Source organism: Lissotriton vulgaris, chromosome 3_2, assembly GCF_964263255.1.
Source record: "Lissotriton vulgaris chromosome 3_2, aLisVul1.2, whole genome shotgun sequence".
NCBI lineage: Eukaryota > Metazoa > Chordata > Amphibia > Caudata > Salamandridae > Lissotriton > Lissotriton vulgaris.
In genome coordinates this window covers 284588890-284610485 of record NC_141690.1, presented here as the reverse complement: position 1 = coordinate 284610485, position 21596 = coordinate 284588890, and the positions used below count along the sequence as shown (strand labels likewise).

Genomic DNA, 21596 nt, shown 5'->3' with positions numbered 1-21596 from the left:
GGGGGCTTTAATCCAGTCAGTTCAACTCCAGAGAAATACAACTGCAACTCGACTTTAAAAGGAAAAGGCCTGGCGCGGATTAGAGGTTTTTTTTCCAGAACAGGAGCAGTCTGGGACCCTTCGAGGGTATCCCCCACCCCGATCTCCCTACTGATACCTCCCAAACCCCCCCCACCCCCCCCCCGCGTGCAGCGCTGTCATGGCCCGTGTCCTCTCATAAATAACACACGTGTGCAGAACACGCCCTGCACGTGAGATCCAGTAAAGAGGACAATGTGGCCCTGGGGCCCCAGGGTGTAAATCACGAGCCACGGGTCAGGGGCCTGCAGGCCCCACCAGAGCACAGGACGCCTTGACAGCCCCATCTGCAGGGGGTACTTTATAGGGTGTTGTACATCAAGACTTGGGGACAGGAGGAATGTGGAAAGACCCCAAGGCAGCTGCGGATAAACAAGGGATTACGGCGAGGATCTATGGGGGGGGGGGGGGGGGGGGGCCTCTAGGCGCGAGGAAGTGAAGAGAACAAGAATGTATTCTTAAAATGCCGGCCAGAGGGGGCCTTAAGGGGTCTAGGCAGGGTCGGACTTGTCTTCCCGCCTGGTTTGTCCACCAGTACAGGACTGAAAAGTTCAATAGTGCAGCAGGTGCAGTGGCACCGAGGCGGAGGTCCCCGCAGGTGCAGTGGCCCTGTGTCCCAGGGGTCTGAGGAGCATGTGGGCTCCTCTATGGCCGTACTCCAACTGTGGTCGTGGGAGCCCACGGCCCCTTTCTACGCCCCTGCGCGACCTCACGTACAGAGAGATGAACTTTGTACTTCCAACCTGCCCCAGGTGGGTGGACTGCCCATGCCCCAGTTGAATGGACTGCCCCTGCCCCAGGTGGGTGGACTGCCCATACCCCAGGTGGGTGGACTGCCCATGCCCCAGGTGGGTGGACTGCCCATGCCCCAGGTGGGTGGACTGCCCATACCCCAGGTGGGTGGACTGCCCATGCCCCAGTTGAATGGACTGCCCCTGCCCCAGGTGGGTGGACTGCCCATGCCCCAGGTGGGTGGACTGCCCATGCCCCATGTGGGTGGACTGCCCATGCCCCAGGTTTCCAGCCTCTCTTGCTGCACTGCCCAGATGCCCACCACCCTCGTATCTTACCCCACGCTCCTCCGGGTGGAGGTAACACACACAATCACACACAGACACACCATACACGCGGCAGTTTATTGACAGTGTCTCTAGTACCCAAACCCCTGACCATGAATCATCTTGATGGCAGCGGCCATTGAATGTGACTGTCCTCAGAAGCTGCGGTTCTGTTGTATGCTATGGTCTTGTAAAGCGCATGGAAGCCCGAGGCCTCCCAGCTCTTACGTGTAAGGAGTTATACATACACATCTGGAAACATATCATGTGTGAAGCAAGACACACAACCGAGGCCTGGAGCAAGACACACAACCGAGGCCTGGAGCAAGACACACAACCGAGGCCTGGAGCAGACATGCGCACTGGCCGGCCCTGGACCCCGAGTGTGAAGCAAGACACACAAACACTCGAGCCGAGTGCGCCGGACGTGTTTTTGGCACACGAGGACACGGCTGGGACTCCCACCACTGTAGACAGATGTTCCTGTATTTTTATTGAGGCTGCGCTAAGATTGAAGGATAACAACCCCCTCACCCTCCAATGCAGGGACCAGCCCCTGTAGTGCCACCCGCCCCGCTGCCATAGCGCCTCGCAGAGTGGGCGCCCCCGCGGGCGCTGGACGCGGCTGTTTTCCACCAGTGTCCGATGAAATATTCATGGCTCTTGTGTTTGGATTGAGCGCTGTTTGCACGGAGCACGTGGTGCAGGTGAGGGGGGTGGAGGGGGGGGGGGGGGGGGTGAACCGCTCCCCTCCAGAACAATTTATAATTCATGTTTATTGTAATGGTGACATCGTTGCGAGCGCTGTTTCCACACTCCAAGTGCTGGGAGAGGGGGGACGGGGTGAGGGGGGGGGGGGGTGTAGGTGAGGAAGGAGGGGGGCCTTGGTGGTCCCTGCACCTGCTGCTGTGCCTGGCACATGGCCAACACTCGTGTCGCAGCCGGGTACCAGGGAGAGCTGTGCGCCGTGGGCCTGAGGGGTCAGGCGGATGGGGAGAGAGCCAGGCGGAGGATAGGGGGAGGGGGGTGGGTGCCGCAGGTGAGGAGGGTGGGGGCCCATGGAGCACAGACCGAGGAAGGTGGGGGGCCCTGCTGCAGGTGAGGGGTTGGGGGGCCCGCACCATGGAGCACAGAGCGAGGAAGGTGGGGGGCCCTGCTGCAGGTGAGGGGTTGGGGGCCCCGCACCATGGAGCACAGACCGAGGAAGGTGGGGGGCCCTGCTGCAGGTGAGGGGTTGGGGGCCCCGCACCATGGAGCACAGAGCGAGGAAGGTGGGGGCCCTGTCGCATGTGAGGAGGGTGGGGCCTCGCCCCGAGGAGGGTGGGGGCCCCGCCCCATGGAGCACAGAGCGAGGAAGGTTGGGGCCTGCTGCAGGTGAGGAGGGTGGGGGCCCATGGAGCACAGAGCGAGGAAGGTGGGGGGCCCTGTCGCATGTGAGGAGGGTGGGGGCCTCGCCCCGAGGAGGGTGGGGGCCCCGCCCCATGGAGCACAGAGCGAGGAAGGTTGGGGCCTGCTGCAGGTGAGGAGGGTGGGGGCCCATGGAGCCCAGAGCGAGGAGGGTAGGGGCCCCGCCCCACGGAGCACAGAGCGAGGAAGGTGGGGGGGCCTGCTGCAGGTGAGGAGGGTGGGGGCCCCGCTCCATGGAGCACAGAGCTAGAAGGGGGTGGGGGCCCCGCCCCATGGAGCACAGAGCGAGGAGGGTGGGGCCCCCGCCCCATGGAGCACAGAGCGAGGGGGGTGGGGGCCCCGCCCCATGGAGCACAGAGCAAGGAGGGTGGGGCCCCCGCCCCATGGAGCACAGATCGCGACCAAACAACACTGCAAACAACTGGAAAGGAGCTGGAGCACGAAGCACCTTGAAAACAGAAAGGATACTTACAGAGCTGCCCTGAGGCCAGGGCTTTAAGTGGGATGAAGAAACTGGGGGTCTCTCAAAGGGGCGTGGCTGATGTAATTAAGGGTGTGGCTTAGAAACACGCAAGCTAAAAATCAGTGCTTAGCATAGGGCGCCGCCCGACTTGTAATTTGCTGTTTCTGTCATTGCATCCAGATACATAATAAAAGAAGTAACTACACAACTACAGCAAGCCAGGACTATTGGCTTTGTCAATGGTTGTTAGTTGCATAAGACAAATAAGCAACAACTATGGCTTTGTTGTAAGAATATTGAAAACGTTGTTCTTATGAGAGAGGTTGTGGCGTAATGGCTAGAGTTCCTGCCTTTGGATCCCGGTGGAAGCAGGCTAGAGTCTTTGCGTCAGCTCAATATCCTTGGAGTCTGGGAAAATTCCTGTGCCTTCTAAAAAATGAAATGCTAACCTTTCAGAAGCAGTTCTCAGCACAAGGCCCGCCCCATTACCACACGGAGGAATGTTTCAGTGAGTTGGCAGGTCTGTCACACACATGCAAAAAGAACAATTGATGGACAGAATGCAGAACAATGTCATACATTCACCCCAGTACAGAGATCTGGGCCTAAATCCATCGTTTTTTTGCTCGCTATTCCAGTTTTTGCCCAGCCATATGCAAATCAGTCTTGACCCTGCACCCATTGGGATCAGTCCAGCCCGAACTGCCAGGCCAGGTCCTCCCTGGACTGGAAACAAGCATCCCGGGACCCTTTTCGGGCTATCAGCCCTCATCAGCCAGGAAAGCTTGACTCCAGTGGCATGGAGAGCACAGGACCCACGTCATGGCCATGTCTGAACTGGGGTGGCTGAGTGAGCTATAGAATGGTGATGGATTAAACCCAGATCAGTTGACTGGGGGTGAGTGTTTGATCTGCTCAAACGCGCCGTCCATCATGCCCTTTGGTATCCCTGTCACACACACATACAAAGCACTACACAACATGGGTCCAGCCTATCTTAACAGCCGTGTATGCTCCCACATACCTCCCATGTGTCTATGCCCAGTCAGACTCTTGTGTCCCCCCAAATCATGGAAGGACTTCCCGCATCACACCAGAGGCTTCACCCGGTGCTCCTGAAGTTCCGCAGGAACCGGAGGACTTGACTCTCACGGGTGATTAGCGCCATAACATAACAACAGAACATAACAGAACGTAATGTAACATGACATGCAAAACATAGCAACAAAGCGCAACACCAAAACGCAACATAACATGCCATGACGCATGCATTCGCGGCCAGTGAACCCCACTGACATCAACGGAGTTGCACCACTGGGCTGGGCTGGGAGAGGCCAGCTGCCTGGGACGAGTCCTTCTCACCTGTAAGTCTTTCAGTCACCAGCTATATGTGCCCAGCTGTGCTCACAACATGGTTAAGTGAAGATCAACCCTAATGAGGATAGAGGCCATCCTAGCAAGGAAAGCGACCACCCTTAGCGAGTAGAAGCCCACCTCACGTGCAATGTAGGGTCGATCGCTTTAAGGGCTGCAGCAGTAGCGCCCCTCGACATGATATTGGGCAGAGGAGAGAATCGACTTTCACTAGTAGGCAGTAAGGTGAGTGTAGCGTCACCATGGTGCCCAGGTCTGAAAGTGAATTCTCCACTAAAAACTAGTTTTTAGGTCTCGCATGAGAGGGCGCATGCCCTGCCTCTTGTTAAATATTATTCTATTTGACAGTTGGTTTCTATTCCTCCTATTGCTTACTATTGGTTGGGTTCATTGTCACTCATATTTCATTTGGTTAGCGTGTGCCAGCTTCACTTCCTCTTTGTGTGTTTGAACCCTCCCATGGAGCATGGCCCACTTAATGTGGCTTAACGCTGCCTTGTAAATAAGGCCCCCTTTCACGCTGTAGTTAGCGTGAAATGGGCGGGCAATGGGTGTTGTGGTGGGCGTTCCATTGCAACTCCCATTTTTGGGAAAGATCTTGGAGAGCCACGTTACCACCTGCCTTAGCTCCTTTATTGAGGAAACCCATTTCTTAGATCCTCACCAGGCGGGCTTCCGTCCAGCTCATTCTACAGAGTCTGTTGTTCTTTCTGTACGGGGCGAGCTCAGAGGTGGTGCCGACATAAATTCCCCTCAGGCCCTGGTCCTCCTGGATTTGTCTGCTGCCTTTCACACGGTCGACCATACCAACCTGTTCGATCGTGTCAGGGGCGTGGGTATTCGAGGAACTGCCTTGGCATGCGTTACCTCATTTCTTGAAACCGCTACCAGGCGGTCCAGTTAGCCGGTTTCTCTGACCCCCCTCGCTCGGTCTCCTGTGGTGTCCCCCAGGGATCGTCTCTTTCTCCTTTACTCTTTAATCTCTACATCCGTCCTCTCATTTCTGCTCTCCAGACCCTGGATGTCACTGTGTTTAACTACGCCGATGACCTCTAACTCATCTTCAATCTCTCCTCTTCCTCTGCTTCTGTTCTTAATGTTCAATCCACCAAGCTCTTTATTAGGGACTGGATGAACTGTGATCATCTTAAACTGAACCGCGACAGGACCGAGCCAGTACTCACGGGTGGCACCCCTGGTCCCTGGTCCTCTGCATTGGGCCCTTCTCCCCGCCCCTCCACCTCAGGTAAAACTCTTTGGATAAGAGTCAGCTCTGATCTTTCTATGCATTCTCAAATTAGCGCCGTGGTATCATCCTGTTTCCTCAAACTCCGCGTCATACGTAAGATCTCCCGTTTCTTCTCCACGGCAGCTTTGAAAATCACCCTTCTAGCTATGATCGTTTCGCGTCTGAACTACGGCAATGCGTTATATGCTGGGGCTCCAGCGTATGAGCTGCGCCGTCTCCAACTGATCCAGAATCAAGCCGCCCGTCTAATCTTTAAGCTGCCCAAGCATCACCATACCACTCCTTCGTTAAAATCTTTACATTAGCTGCCCCTCTCTGAACGCTCTTTGTTCAAAATGGAATGCCTGATTTTTCAGGCCTTAGCAGGTAGCGGGCCGCATTTCTTGCACCCAAAATCACAGCCTATGTTCCAAACGGGGATCTGCGGTCCTCCTCCAAGCTCCTCTTGTGCGTCCCCCAATTCAGGAGAAAAAAACATGGCGGCTTGAGGTTCTCTACCGTGGTCCCTGTCTTTTGGAATGCTCTTCCTTTCAGTATCAGGTCAGCCACCTCCTACCCGATCTTTCGCAAGGCTCTTAAGACCCAGCTCTTTTCACACTAGGCGGCTCCCCTTCCGCCCCTCCCAGAATGTCCGCCCCTTTCGGTATGTCCGTCCTCAGCGCCAAGAAACCGTTCGGTATACGTGCGCTTTATAAATGTTTTAACCTCATCGCTGCTGTTGACATTCCCCTCCTGTGCTGGGCCCCAATGATAATGGGTGTGGTCGTGACGGAACCATTCCGTCATCAGCACAGCTCAACCGTGTCTGATGACGGAATGGTTCCGTCACCAGCATCGAAGGGGTTAACTTCAACTTTATTGATTTGGACGCTGTCCCATAGTTACAAGGGTGCCGTAAACATGGAGCAGGGACAAAATCAGGACAAAAAAACCTGGTCTTACCCTGGAGAAATAAGAAGAAATGCTTTATTTCTCCTCGTTTTGCTGTTTCTATGAGTGCTGCATTGTGCAGCCCAAAAAACAGCAAAACACCATTGATTGCTTTTGTGCAGGAAGTGACCCCTTCCTGCACAAAAATGATCTTAAATGCCTTTTTCCTCACTGCTTCACGCATAGGAAGAGAAATAAAAGTTTTTCTCTATGTTGCGCCACACCCGCGCCTCCCCCGGGGAAGTGTAGGATTCTGACGCGATCCAAGCTTCACAGAAGATTGTAAATCCCGGAATGCGTCACGTTCTATGGCTGTTGCGTGGGAACACCCACAGCAACGCCCATAGAACGCCCACAGCAACGCCCATGGAGCGCCCACAGCAACACCCATGGAACGCCCACAGCAACGCCCATGGAACCCCCACAGCATCGCTCATGGAACGCCCACAGCAACGCCCATAGAACGCCCACAGCAACGCCCATAGAACGCCCACAGCAACGCCCATGGAACGCCCACAGCAACACCCATGGAACTCCCACAGCAACGCCCATGGAACGCCCACAGCATCGCTCATGGAACGCCCACAGCAACGCCCATGGAACGCCCACAGCAACGCCCATGGAGCGCCCACAGCAACACCCATGGAACTCGCACAGCAACGCCCATGGAACGCCCACAGCATCGCTCATGGAACGCCCACAGCAACGCCCATGGAACCCCCACAGCAACACCCATGGAACGCCCACAGCAACGCCCATGGAATGCCCACAGCATCGCCCATGGAACGCCCACAGCAACGCCCATGGAACGCTCATGGAACACCCAAAGCAACGCCCATGGAATGCCCACAGCATCGCCCATGGAACCCCCACAGCAACACCCATGGAACGCCCACAGCAACGCCCATGGAATGCCCACAGCATCGCCCATGGAACGCCCACAGCAACGCCCACAGCAACGCCCATGGAACGCTCATGGAACACCCAAAGTAACGCCCACGGAACGCCCACAGCATCGCCCATGGAACCGCCACAGCAACACCCATGGAACGCCCACAGCAACGCCCATGGAACGCCCACAGCATCGCCCATGGAACGCCCACAGCATCACCCATGGAACACCCACAGCAACACACAGGGAACACCCACAGCAACACCCATGGAACACCCACAGCATCGCCCATGGAACGCCCACAGCAACGCTCATGGACGCCCACAGCAACATCGATGGAACGCCCACCGCAACACCCATGGATTGCCCACAGCAACGCCCATGGAACACCCACAGCATCGCCCATGGAACGCCCACAGCATCGCTCATGGAACGCCCACAGCAACGCCCATGGAACCCCCACAGCAACACCCATGGAACGCCCACAGCAACGCCCATGGAATGCCCACAGCAACGCCCATGGAACGCCCACAGCATCGCCCATGGAGCGCCCACAGTAACGCCCATGGAACGCCCACAGCATCGCCCATGGAACGCCCACAGCAACGCCCATGGAACGCCCACAGCAACGCCCATGGAACACCGACAGCAACGCCCATGGAACGCCCACAGCAACGCCCATGGAACACCGACAGCAACGCCCATGGAACGCCCACAGCAACGCCCATAGAATGCCCACAGCAACGCCCATGGAACGCCCACAGCAACGCCCATGGAATGCCCACAGAAACGCCCATGGAACGCCCACAGCATCGCCCATGGAGCGCCCACAGCAACACCCATGGAACGCCCACAGCAACACCCATGGAACGCCCACAGCAACGCCCATGGAACGCCCACAGCAATGCCCATGGAACACCGACAGCAACGCCCATGGAACGCCCACAGCAACGCCCATAGAACGCCCACAGCAACGCCCATGGAACGCCCACCGCAACGCCCATGGAACACCCACCGCAACGCCCATGGAACACCCACAGCAACACCCATGGAACACCCACAGCAACACCCATGGAACACCCACAGCAACACCCATGGAACACCCACAGCAACGTCCATGGAACGCCCATGGAACACCCACAGCATCGCCCATGGAGCGCCCACAGCAACACCCATGGAACGCCCACAGCAACGCCCATGGAACGCCCACAGCAACGCCCATGGAACACCGACAGCAACGCCCATGGAACGCACACAGCAACGCCCATGGAACACCCACAGCAACACCCATGGAACACCCACAGCAACATCCATGGAACACCCACAGCAACGTCCATGGAACACCCACGGCATTGCCCATGGAACACCCACGGCAACACCCATGGAACACCCACAGCAACATCCATGGAACACCCACAGCAACGTCCATGGAACGCCCACAGCATCGCCCATGGAACGCCCACAGCAACGCCCCCAGCAACGCCCATGGAAAGCCCACAGCAACGCCCATGGATCGCCCATGGAACGCCCACAGCATCGCTCATGGATGTCCACAGCAACGCCCATGGAACGCCCACAGCAACGCCCATGGAACACCCACAGCAACGCCCATGGAACGCCCACAGCAACGCCCATGGAACCCCCACAGCAACACCCATGGAACGCCCACAGCAATACCCATGGAACGCCCACAGCAACGCCCATGGAACACCCACAGCAACGCCCACAGCAACGCCCATGGAACCCCCACAGCAACACCCATGGAACGCCCACAGCAACGCCCATGGAACACCCACAGCAACGCCCATGGAACGCCCACAGCAACGCCAATGGAACCCCCACAGCAACACCCATGGAACGCCCACAGCAACGCCCATGGAATGCCCACAGCATCGCCCATGGAACGCCCACAGCAACGCCCCCAGCAACGCCCATGGAATGCCCACAGCAACGCCCATGGAACGCTCATGGAACACCCAAAGCAACGCCCACGGAACACCCAAAGCAACGCCCACGGAACGCCCACAGCATCGCCCATGGAACCCCCACAGCAACACCCTTGGAACGCCCACAGCATCGCCCATGGAACGCCCACAGCAACGCCCATGGAACGCCCACAGCAACGCCCATGAAACGCACACAGCAACGCCCATGGAACGCCCACAGCAACGCCCATGGAACGCCCACAGCATCGCCCATGGAACGCCCACAGCATCGCCCATGGAGCGCCCACAGCAACGCCCATGGAACGCCCACAGCAACGCCCATGGAACGCCCACAGCAATGCCCATGGAACACCGACAGCAACGCCCATGGAACGCCCACAGCAACGCCCATAGAACGCCCACAGCAACGCCCATGGAACGCCCACAGCAACGCCCATGGAATGCCCACAGCAACGCCCATGGAACGCCCACAGCATCGCCCATGGAGCGCCCACAGCAACACCATTGGAATGCCCACAGCAACACCCATGGAACGCCCACAGCAACGCCCATGGAACGCCCACAGCAATGCCCATGGAACACCGACAGCAACGCCCATGGAACGCCCACAGCAACGCCCATAGAACACCCACAGCAACGCCCATGGAACGCCCACAGCAACGCCCATGGAACGCCCACAGAAACGCCCATGGAACGCCCACAGCATCGCCCATGGAACACCCACAGCAACACCCATGGAACACCCACAGCAACATCCATAGAACACCCACAGCAACGTCCATGGAACGCCCATGGAACACCCACAGCATAGCCCATGGAGCGCCCACAGCAACACCCATGGAACGCCCACAGCAACGCCCATGGAACGCCCACAGCAATGCCCATGGAACACCAACAGCAACGCCCATGGAACGCCCACAGCAACGCCCATGGAACACCCACAGCAACACCCATGGAACACCCACAGCAACATCCATGGAACACCCACAGCAACAGATAAGCAAAATACGTCTAATAATTTAAGAGTGGTGACAGAATTAATTAACAATGTTTACTTTACCATGGTTTTTATTTTCATTTAATGTGATTTTTTCATTTCATTTTTTTCATTTTTTTACATAAAAAGTCATGATTTATCATAGATACATTTAACAAACTATTATTTTTTACTTTTAAGGAAACATATAATTATAACACATCAGTAATAGAAAAGTTTATACAAAAAGATAATACACAATTAATTTTGAAACAGCCACCTGATATTAGAAACTCAAATCAATTCACTACCATACATACATGCATACCACAATCACACTACCAAAAGGGAAAAAAAGGGAGAAACTAGATGTTGATTGACAAGTACACAATTTGTCTAATTCTAGGGTCTCAAAAAGAGTTCGAGACCCCCGCACATGATAGGTCGACGCGCGTTTCGGTGGATGAACCACCTTCCTCAGGACCTTTTTTCTCTTGTGGATCAAGAAATATCAGGGGACCTAAAAAGAATTTATGTACAAAAGAGAAAAAAATATATCTGTCACCAACCCTTCTCATAATAATTTACAAACACAAACACATCTAAAAAAATGACATTGTTTAAATCTAACATGGCTACTCCTCACAAGACCAGTGGTTGCGCAAAAACACTATGCACTGAGGCCAATTGCTCTGATAAAAGGTTCATTCTATACTGATGTGGATGGGCGGTGGTTTGGATATTGGACTCTAGTAGCATGAAAATAGAAAGAATTACTCTCCATATTATTTGACTAGGATCCCTTGTATGTTAGTTTAAAACACTAGAGACATAGACATAGACCAAAGCATGGTTCTACTTACGGTAAACGACAATCAAATTTATATTTCTTTGCTGTTCAGTTTCTAGATCTTTAGACCACGATACTTGTAGGAGGCACCTGCATAGAGGGATACAATAACCCTTACTCTATCTTCTGTGGCCAAATGAGCACAACCTGCAATGCCTGACAACAGTCAGTCTTACCAGTTTTCGTTGCGAGATAGGGCGTAATTACTTCAACCTGTTCCGAGATAATTCTCCAGGGAGTCAATTTAAAACTGTAAAGCAAGAAGTACCCATTTATGAATATAATTTCTAACTTTGGTTTATGAGCACACTATTTGGACAAGGTAGAGACGTCCTAAATGGTATGGTGTTTAACTATATACCTTTTAATAACTGATGATGCCCTCAATGGTGCAATACGGATCGACAAAAAGTGGTCTCAATAGCTGCAGTCTGCAAAAATACGACAAGAAACCATATCGTCGGATATTTTACATTGTGGTGCATAGGGTTCTTCAGATGAATAATGATAAGATGCTCTTACATTTTATTATTAGCACTTAAAAGCATTCCTCTCTTTATTCCGAGTTGTAACGCCGTGTATCAGCCGGGAATTGTAGGTATTTCTTTCTTTGGTCAAATAAGTGACCCCTTTCTTTATACAGCATTCATCTGTAGTATGAGAAAGTTTGAAATGTTTGTGCAACCGGAAGTATGTGAAATTCTATAACGTCGCTAGTCTCATGCGTCTTGTGGCAAGATGAAAAACGGCACAATTTAAGCGCTAAGGTAAGACGGTTAGTGAAAGGTAGCATGAAGCCTCTAGTATCACGAGATATATAGCCATGTTAATGGTGGCAGGAAATTAAACTGATGTTACAGACAAGCATACAGCCCATGGCAAAATGAAAAACGACACGATTTACGTGCTAAGGTAAAGCGGATTTGTACAAGGTTGCGTGAAACCTCTAGTGTCGCGAGATTTATCTCCATAATAGCGACAGCAGAAAATTAAGCCGATATCGTAAACAAGCAAGTAGTCATTCAATTGGAAACTTACTTGAACGTAAGGGATCACGGAGTCTATCTTAATCTTCCTCGGCGGTCGGCGATAAGCGACCCACTGCGTCTCCAAACGGGTTTATAACCCCTCCCTTCGTGTATGAGCTCGCAGATAATTATATCGCGAGACTACGGATACTGGGCTACAAACGACATAGAGGATGGACTCTTCTTTTAAGGTGGAGTAAACATACAAAGCGGACACTACTCTATTGTCTTATCAGGTTTAGAGGAGACATAAAGAGTGGACACTCCTTTATTACTTGTATCGTGGTAGGGTGAACATTGAAGTTAGATATTAATTTGTTAGTCCATTTAACAGTTTTTTACCGTCGCCTATATTGTAATATGACATATCGGGCTTGCTAGTCAATAACTATAACGTTGGTTGTAGTTGGAAGGTAAAACTGTATTTCGAAAAGAAAAGAAAGTCAACGTGAGAGAACACTAAAAAAGTCCATAAACAATAAGTTCCAATGATAGTCAGTGATGGAGTACAATGAATAAAATTAGCTCCGCCCCGAAGGCAAATGACATAAATTAAATATCAGACAGGGAAAGCCCTCTGTGTACATACTGGCCTGGTACAGCAGGATAATCTATAAGTACTGAATGATGCATAGTAACGCGATACATAGGGGAAAAAGACCAAAATTTCAAGGTGTAATCATGAGCTGGTCACTCAGGATTGGGTACTGAGGTATTAAGTTTATTTGGGAAAGAGGTATGTATATATTCATCTTGTGACATACCACGATATTTCCTCATTCAGTCCATGTTTCACACTATCGAGATGGTATATCCAAAAGGTTTCTCGTTTCTTGCGGGTAATTTCATTGGGCTGACCTGTTTTAGGGATTACTTTCTCTAATATTGTCCATTTAATGTCCTGCTCCGAGTGGTTTTTATCAAGACAATGTTGGACTAGGGGTGCCAACAATTTTCTAGTCTTGATGGCCGACTTGTGTTCGCTGAAACGAACGCGAAATTCACGACCAGTTTCTCCTACATAGGCCAGTCCACAGCTGCAGAAGAGGATATAGACAATATTGCTACTGCGACAGTTGGTCAAATGTCGTAGTTTTATCTCTCTATCGTTGTATCTAATGGTTTCCGAGATAATAGCTGCGTCACATGCGTGGCATGAGCCACATCTGTGATTTCCTAGGACAGCCGGTAAGCCAGTAATAGAACGTAGATTTTCTGAAGGGACACTTTTGTTTTGTCTAGTATGTACTAGCATGTCCCTAAAGTTCTTGTTTCTCCTATAGGCTACCAATGGTGGTGGTAAAGGGGGAACATTTTCATCACAATTTAAGATTCTCCAGTTCTTATTAATAATATTCCTGATTTTAAAATTCAGGGTGGAGTGATTAATTATGCATGTAATCCGATTTTGTTTCGTATGTTTGGTGCCTTGAAGTAATGCCGTTCTATCATAATATTTGGCTCTCTTATAAGCATGCCGCACAAGGCGGTGGGGATATCCTCTTTTAAGTAACCTGGCTTGGAGGGCATCTCCATGCTTATGAAAGGATTTCATATCCGTACAATTGCGACGGATACGCAAGAATTCCCCAAAGGGGATGGATTCTCTTTGACAGTTAGGGTGGTAACTGTCGAACTTCAGAATGGTGTTCTTGGCTGTGCTTTTTCTAAAGAGGCTTACTGACAATTGACCATTAGTATCCTCAATGCTGATATCTAAGAAGTCCACTCTGTAATTGTTAAAGTTCACTGTGAACTTCAGATTCGTATCGCTGGCATTTAACCAAAGAATAAATGACTGTAAAAGTTCTTCCGGGCCTTTCCAAATAAAGAAAATGTCGTCTATGAAACGTTTCCAAACGGAAACATTCTCAAAAAATGGGGCTAGTTCGTTGTAGATGTTCTTGAGCTCCCATTCCCCCATGAAAGCATTAGCCACACTAGGGGCACAAGAAGCCCCCATTGATGTCCCTTTAATTTGTTTATAGAGGCGGCCATTGCACTCAAAAAAATTGTTCAGTCCAGACATTGAAGAATGAATATGTCTGGTCGGTCCGCCGGGTACCTCTGTAAGAGGTCTGAGACCGCCTGTAACGCTCGGCATTGAGGAATATTGGTGTATAATGCCTCAATGTCGAGCGTCACCAGGATGTCAGAGTCCGAATTGAATGGTAGGCCCTCTATCTTGTTGATTATATCCCCAGTATCTCGAATATAGGAAGTGTATTTCTGGGTCAGGGGGCAGAGGAATCTATCCACATACTTTGAAAGTGGTTCTGTGCAGGACCCAATGGTCGATATTATGGGTCGCATGGGAGGATTCGTTTCTGATTTATGAGTTTTGGGCAGACCATAGAGAGCAGAAGTAACAGGGGAGGATTTATTCAAGAAGACATATTCATCATCACAGATGAGCCCATCTGTGAATGCTACACGAGTAAGTTCCTGAATATGCTTGTTAAGTCTTTCCAGTTCTTTCCGTTGAGCTGGTCTATAATGGTCTGTTACTGCCAACATCTCAGACATTTTCTCATTATAAGTGGTTCTGTCAAATATGGTGATACCTCCACCTTTATCACAAGGTTTAATAATGACTGAAGAATTTATTTTCAAGTCATTAAGAGATGCAGTTTCTAAACTAGATAGATTAGGTTTAGGTTTGTAAGGATTTTTCACAATTTTTGCAATGTCTTGAAGAACACTTTGTTCAAATATTCTTACGTCAGTACTTACCATGTCCAGTGTCGGAGTGAAGGTCGATGGAGGTTTACACCCGGAAAGATTGTTGTCTTCCTCCTGTTGAGGTCGATCAGAGAAGAATTTATTCAATCTCACTTTTCGGAAGAAGGCAAACAAATCTTCATGTAATTTAAATTTGTTCAAGTATGTACTCGGGACAAAAGATAATTCCTTACTGAGGATTTGTATATCCTCGGGTTTAAGTGGTAGGGAAGACAGGTTGTAAATTGGTAGATTCTCTGCAGTTATGGAATTGGGATCCTTTATATTTCCTACCACCAGTACTGCTGATTGCGTGTCCTCACATACTGTTGTGGAGGTTGAGGGCTCATTTGGGCTTGTGCCTGGTCCTGCCATCGTACATTCCTCCCTCTGTATTGGCCCCGGGGTAAAAAACCCCTTCCATTAAATGGACGTTGGGTGGATCTACCTCTAAAAGGTCTAGAGTTATATTGCCCATTATTCATTTCTTGGTAATTATCCCCATCTGATCCCGAGGAGCCAGAGTCAGAGAAGTTTGTGTATCTCCTCCCAGAGTTGGTATTGTAGTTAGGGTTATAATTACCTTGTGTTCCTTCCTGATAGTAGTTGGGGGTAAGATAAGGATAGATTTTTTCTTTGGTAAACCACCTAACATCCTTTCTCAACTTCTCTGTCTTTTTGTTAGTTAGGTAAGTCTCAAAGTCCTTCATTTCAGTTTGTATTTTTTCTAGACTGCTCTTAGCTTCATCCACTGCCGTAGATGCATTAAGTTTGGTTTCCAGGTCATTGATTTCTTGTAGGAGTGTGGATGCTATATCTTTAGCTGTTTCTATTATCAGCATCATCCAGTCCCTGGAGCAGCGGTTAGAAATAAGTGAACTAACTACTGAAGTGTCCCTTCAGAAAATCTACGTTCTATTACTGGCTTACCGGCTGTCCTAGGAAATCACAGATGTGGCTCATGCCACGCATGTGACGCAGCTATTATCTCGGAAACCATTAGATACAACGATAGAGAGATAAAACTACGACATTTGACCAACTGTCGCAGTAGCAATATTGTCTATATCCTCTTCTGCAGCTGTGGACTGGCCTATGTAGGAGAAACTGGTCGTGAATTTCGCGTTCGTTTCAGCGAACACAAGTCGGCCATCAAGACTAGAAAATTGTTGGCACCCCTAGTCCAACATTGTCTTGATAAAAACCACTCGGAGCAGGACATTAAATGGACAATATTAGAGAAAGTAATCCCTAAAACAGGTCAGCCCAATGAAATTACCCGCAAGAAACGAGAAACCTTTTGGATATACCATCTCGATAGTGTGAAACATGGACTGAATGAGGAAATATCGTGGTATGTCACAAGATGAATATATACATACCTCTTTCCCAAATAAACTTAATACCTCAGTACCCAATCCTGAGTGACCAGCTCATGATTACACCTTGAAATTTTGGTCTTTTTCCCCTATGTATCGCGTTACTATGCATCATTCAGTACTTATAGATTATCCTGCTGTACCAGGCCAGTATGTACACAGAGGGCTTTCCCTGTCTGATATTTAATTTATGTCATTTGCCTTCGGGGCGGAGCTAATTTTATTCATTGTACTCCATCACTGACTATCATTGGAACTTATTGTTTATGGACTTTTTTAGTGTTCTCTCACGTTGACTTTCTTTTCTTTTCGAAATACAGTTTTACCTTCCAACTACAACCAACGTTATAGTTATTGACTAGCAAGCCCGATATGTCATATTACAATATAGGCGACGGTAAAAAACTGTTAAATGGACTAACAAATTAATATCTAACTTCAATGTTCACCCTACCACGATACAAGTAATAAAGGAGTGTCCACTCTTTATGTCTCCTCTAAACCTGATAAGACAATAGAGTAGTGTCCGCTTTGTATGTTTACTCCACCTTAAAAGAAGAGTCCATCCTCTATGTCGTTTGTAGCCCAGTATCCGTAGTCTCGCGATATAATTATCTGCGAGCTCATACACGAAGGGAGGGGTTATAAACCCGTTTGGAGACGCAGTGGGTCGCTTATCGCCGACCGCCGAGGAAGATTAAGATAGACTCCGTGATCCCTTACGTTCAAGTAAGTTTCCAATTGAATGACTACTTGCTTGTTTACGATATCGGCTTAATTTTCTGCCGTCGCTATTATGGAGATAAATCTCGCGACACTAGAGGTTTCACGCAACCTTGTACAAATCCGCTTTACCTTAGCACGTAAATCGTGTCGTTTTTCATTTTGCCATGGGCTGTATGCTTGTCTGTAACATCAGTTTAATTTCCTGCCACCATTAACATGGCTATATATCTCGTGATACTAGAGGCTTCATGCTACCTTTCACTAACCGTCTTACCTTAGCGCTTAAATTGTGCCGTTTTTCATCTTGCCACAAGACGCATGAGACTAGCGACGTTATAGAATTTCACATACTTCCGGTTGCACAAACATTTCAAACTTTCTCATACTACAGATGAATGCTGTATAAAGAAAGGGGTCACTTATTTGACCAAAGAAAGAAATACCTACAATTCCCGGCTGATACACGGCGTTACAACTCGGAATAAAGAGAGGAATGCTTTTAAGTGCTAATAATAAAATGTAAGAGCATCTTATCATTATTCATCTGAAGAACCCTATGCACCACAATGTAAAATATCCGACGATATGGTTTCTTGTCGTATTTTTGCAGACTGCAGCTATTGAGACCACTTTTTGTCGATCCGTATTGCACCATTGAGGGCATCATCAGTTATTAAAAGGTATATAGTTAAACACCATACCATTTAGGACGTCTCTACCTTGTCCAAATAGTGTGCTCATAAACCAAAGTTAGAAATTATATTCATAAATGGGTACTTCTTGCTTTACAGTTTTAAATTGACTCCCTGGAGAATTATCTCGGAACAGGTTGAAGTAATTACGCCCTATCTCGCAACGAAAACTGGTAAGACTGACTGTTGTCAGGCATTGCAGGTTGTGCTCATTTGGCCACAGAAGATAGAGTAAGGGTTATTGTATCCCTCTATGCAGGTGCCTCCTACAAGTATCGTGGTCTAAAGATCTAGAAACTGAACAGCAAAGAAATATAAATTTGATTGTCGTTTACCGTAAGTAGAACCATGCTTTGGTCTATGTCTATGTCTCTAGTGTTTTAAACTAACATACAAGGGATCCTAGTCAAATAATATGGAGAGTAATTCTTTCTATTTTCATGCTACTAGAGTCCAATATCCAAACCACCGCCCATCCACATCAGTATAGAATGAACCTTTTATCAGAGCAATTGGCCTCAGTGCATAGTGTTTTTGCGCAACCACTGGTCTTGTGAGGAGTAGCCATGTTAGATTTAAACAATGTCATTTTTTTAGATGTGTTTGTGTTTGTAAATTATTATGAGAAGGGTTGGTGACAGATATATTTTTTTCTCTTTTGTACATAAATTCTTTTTAGGTCCCCTGATATTTCTTGATCCACAAGAGAAAAAAGGTCCTGAGGAAGGTGGTTCATCCACCGAAACGCGCGTCGACCTATCATGTGCGGGGGTCTCGAACTCTTTTTGAGACCCTAGAATTAGACAAATTGTGTACTTGTCAATCAACATCTAGTTTCTCCCTTTTTTTCCCTTTTGGTAGTGTGATTGTGGTATGCATGTATGTATGGTAGTGAATTGATTTGAGTTTCTAATATCAGGTGGCTGTTTCAAAATTAATTGTGTATTATCTTTTTGTATAAACTTTTCTATTACTGATGTGTTATAATTATATGTTTCCTTAAAAGTAAAAAATAATAGTTTGTTAAATGTATCTATGATAAATCATGACTTTTTATGTAAAAAATGAAAAAAATGAAATGAAAAAATCACATTAAATGAAAATAAAAACCATGGTAAAGTAAACATTGTTAATTAATTCTGTCACCACTCTTAAATTATTAGACGTATTTTGCTTATCTGATTCTTATGACCACAGAAGGAACAATTTTCTAGAATAAATCTCCTTTCTCCCCTCTGTTCCTTGGTCGCAACTTATCTTTTTGAGGGGGTCCCATTTTTCATGCTGTAACACCCACAGCAACATCCATGGAACACCCACAGCAACGTCCATGGAACACCCACAGCATTGCCCATGGAACACCCACAGCAACATCCATGGAACACCCACAGCAACATCCATGGAACACCCACAGCAACGTCCATGGAACGCCCACAGCATCGCCCATGGAACGCCCACAGCAACGCCCACAGCAATGCCCATGGAACGCCCACAGCAACGCCCATGGAACGCCCACAGCAATGCCAATGGAACGCCGGCAGCAACGCCCATGGAACGCCCACAGCAATGCCCTTGGAACGCCCACAGCAACGCCCATGGAACGCCCACAGCAACACCCATGGAACGCCCACAGCAACACCCATGGAACGCCCACAGCAACACCCATGGAACACCCACAGCAACACCGATGGAACGCCTACAGCAACACCCATGGAACGCCCACAGCAACACCCATGGAACGCCCACAGCAACACCCATGGAACGCCCACAGCAACATCCATAGAACACCCACAGCAACGTCCATGGAACGCCCATGGAACACCCACAGCATCGCCCATGGAGCGCCCACAGCAACACCCATGGAACGCCCACAGCAACGCCCATGGAACGCCCACAGCAATGCCCATGGAACACCGACAGCAACGCCCATGGAACGCCCACAGCAACGCCCATGGAACACCCACAGCAACACCCATGGAACACCCACAGCAACATCCATGGAACACCCACAGAAACGTCCATGGAACACCCACAGCATTGCCCATGGAACACCCACGGCAACATCCATGGAACACCCACAGCAACGTCCATGGAACGCCCATGGAACACCCACAGCATCGCCCATGGAGCGCCCACAGCAACACCCATGGAACGCCCACAGCAACGCCCATGGAACGCCCACAGCAATGCCCATGGAACCCCGACAGCAACGCCCATGGAACGCCCACAGCAACGCCCATGGAACACCCACAGCAACACCCATGGAACACCCACAGCAACATCCATGGAACACCCACAGAAACGTCCATGGAACGCCCACAGCATCGCCCATGGAACGCCCACAGCAACGCCCACAGCAATGCCCATGGAACGCCCACAGCAACGCCCATGGAACGCCCACAGCAATGCCCATGGAACGCCCGCAGCAACGCCCATGGAACGCCCACAGCAATGCCCGTGGAACGCCCACAGCAACGCCCATGGAACGCCCACAGCAACACCCATGGAACGCCCACAGCAACACCCATGGAACGCCCACAGCAACACCCGTGGAACGCCCACAGCAATGCCCGTGGAACGCCCACAGCAACGCCCATGGAGTACCCACAGCAACGCCCATGGAACGCCCACAGCAACGCCCATGGAACGCCCACAGCATCGCCCATGGAACGCCCACAGCAACGCCCACAGCAATGCCCATGGAACACCCACAGCAACGCCCATGGAACGCCCACAGCATCGCCCATGGAACGCCCGCAGCAACGCCCATGGAACGCCCACAGCATCGCCCATGGAACGCCCACAGCAACACCCATGGAACACCCACAGAAACGTCCATGGAACACCCACAGCATTGCCCATGGAACACCCACAGCAACGTCCATGGAACGCCCACAGCATCGCCCATGGAACGCCCACAGCAACACCCATGGAACGCCCACAGCAACGCCCACAGCAACGCCCACAGCAATGCCCATGGAACGCCCACAGCAACGCCCATGGAACGCCCACAGCAATGCCCATGGAACGCCCGCAGCAACGCCCATGGAACGCCCACAGCAATGCCCGTGGAACGCCCACAGCAACGCCCATGGAACGCCCACAGCAACGCCCATGGAACGCCCACAGCAACACCCATGGAACGCCCACAGCAACGCCCGTGGAACACCCACAGCAACGCCCACAGCAACGCCCATGGAACGCCCACAGCATCGCCCATGGAACACCCACAGCAACGCCCATGGAACGCCCACAGCAACGCCCCCAGCAACGCCCATGGATCGCCCATGGAACGCCCACAGCAACGCCCATGGAACGCCCACAGCAACGCCCATGGAACGCCCACAGCAACGCCCATGGAACGCCCACAGCATCGCCCATGGAACGCCCACAGCATCGCCCATGGAACGCCCACAGCATCGCCCATGGAACGCCCATGGAACACCCACAGCAACACCCATGGAACGCCCACAGCATCGCCCATGGAGCGCCCACAGCAACACCCATGGAACGCCCACAGCAACACCCATGGAACGCCCACAGCAACGCCCATGGAACGCCCACAGCAACACCTATGAAACGCCCACAGCAACGCCCATGGAACGCCCACAGCAACGCCCATGGAACGCCCACAGCAACGCCCATGGAACGCCCACAGCAGCGCCCATGGAACGCCCACAGCAGCGCCCATGGAACGCCCACAGCAACGCCCATGGAACGCCCACAGCAACGCCCATGGAACGCCCACAGCATCGCCCATGGAACGCCCCTTTCACGCAGAGAAAACTATGCGTGAAAGGGGGCCATATTTGCGAGGCCATGAAAAG

At 50.6% G+C, this 21596-nt stretch overlaps 2 protein-coding genes across 2 annotated transcripts in view; one reads left to right on the top strand and one right to left on the bottom strand.

Annotated features, from left to right (window-relative positions):
- Positions 1-21596, top strand: part of LOC147725699 (uncharacterized) — a 483091-nt gene that overhangs the window by 40125 nt on the left and 421370 nt on the right. The window lies entirely within an intron of this gene.
- LOC147725700 (uncharacterized) lies at positions 13000-14214 on the bottom strand. Its single transcript, XM_086964601.1, has one exon. It carries the CDS (start codon positions 14212-14214, stop codon positions 13000-13002), a length of 1215 nt encoding a protein of 404 aa, XP_086820727.1.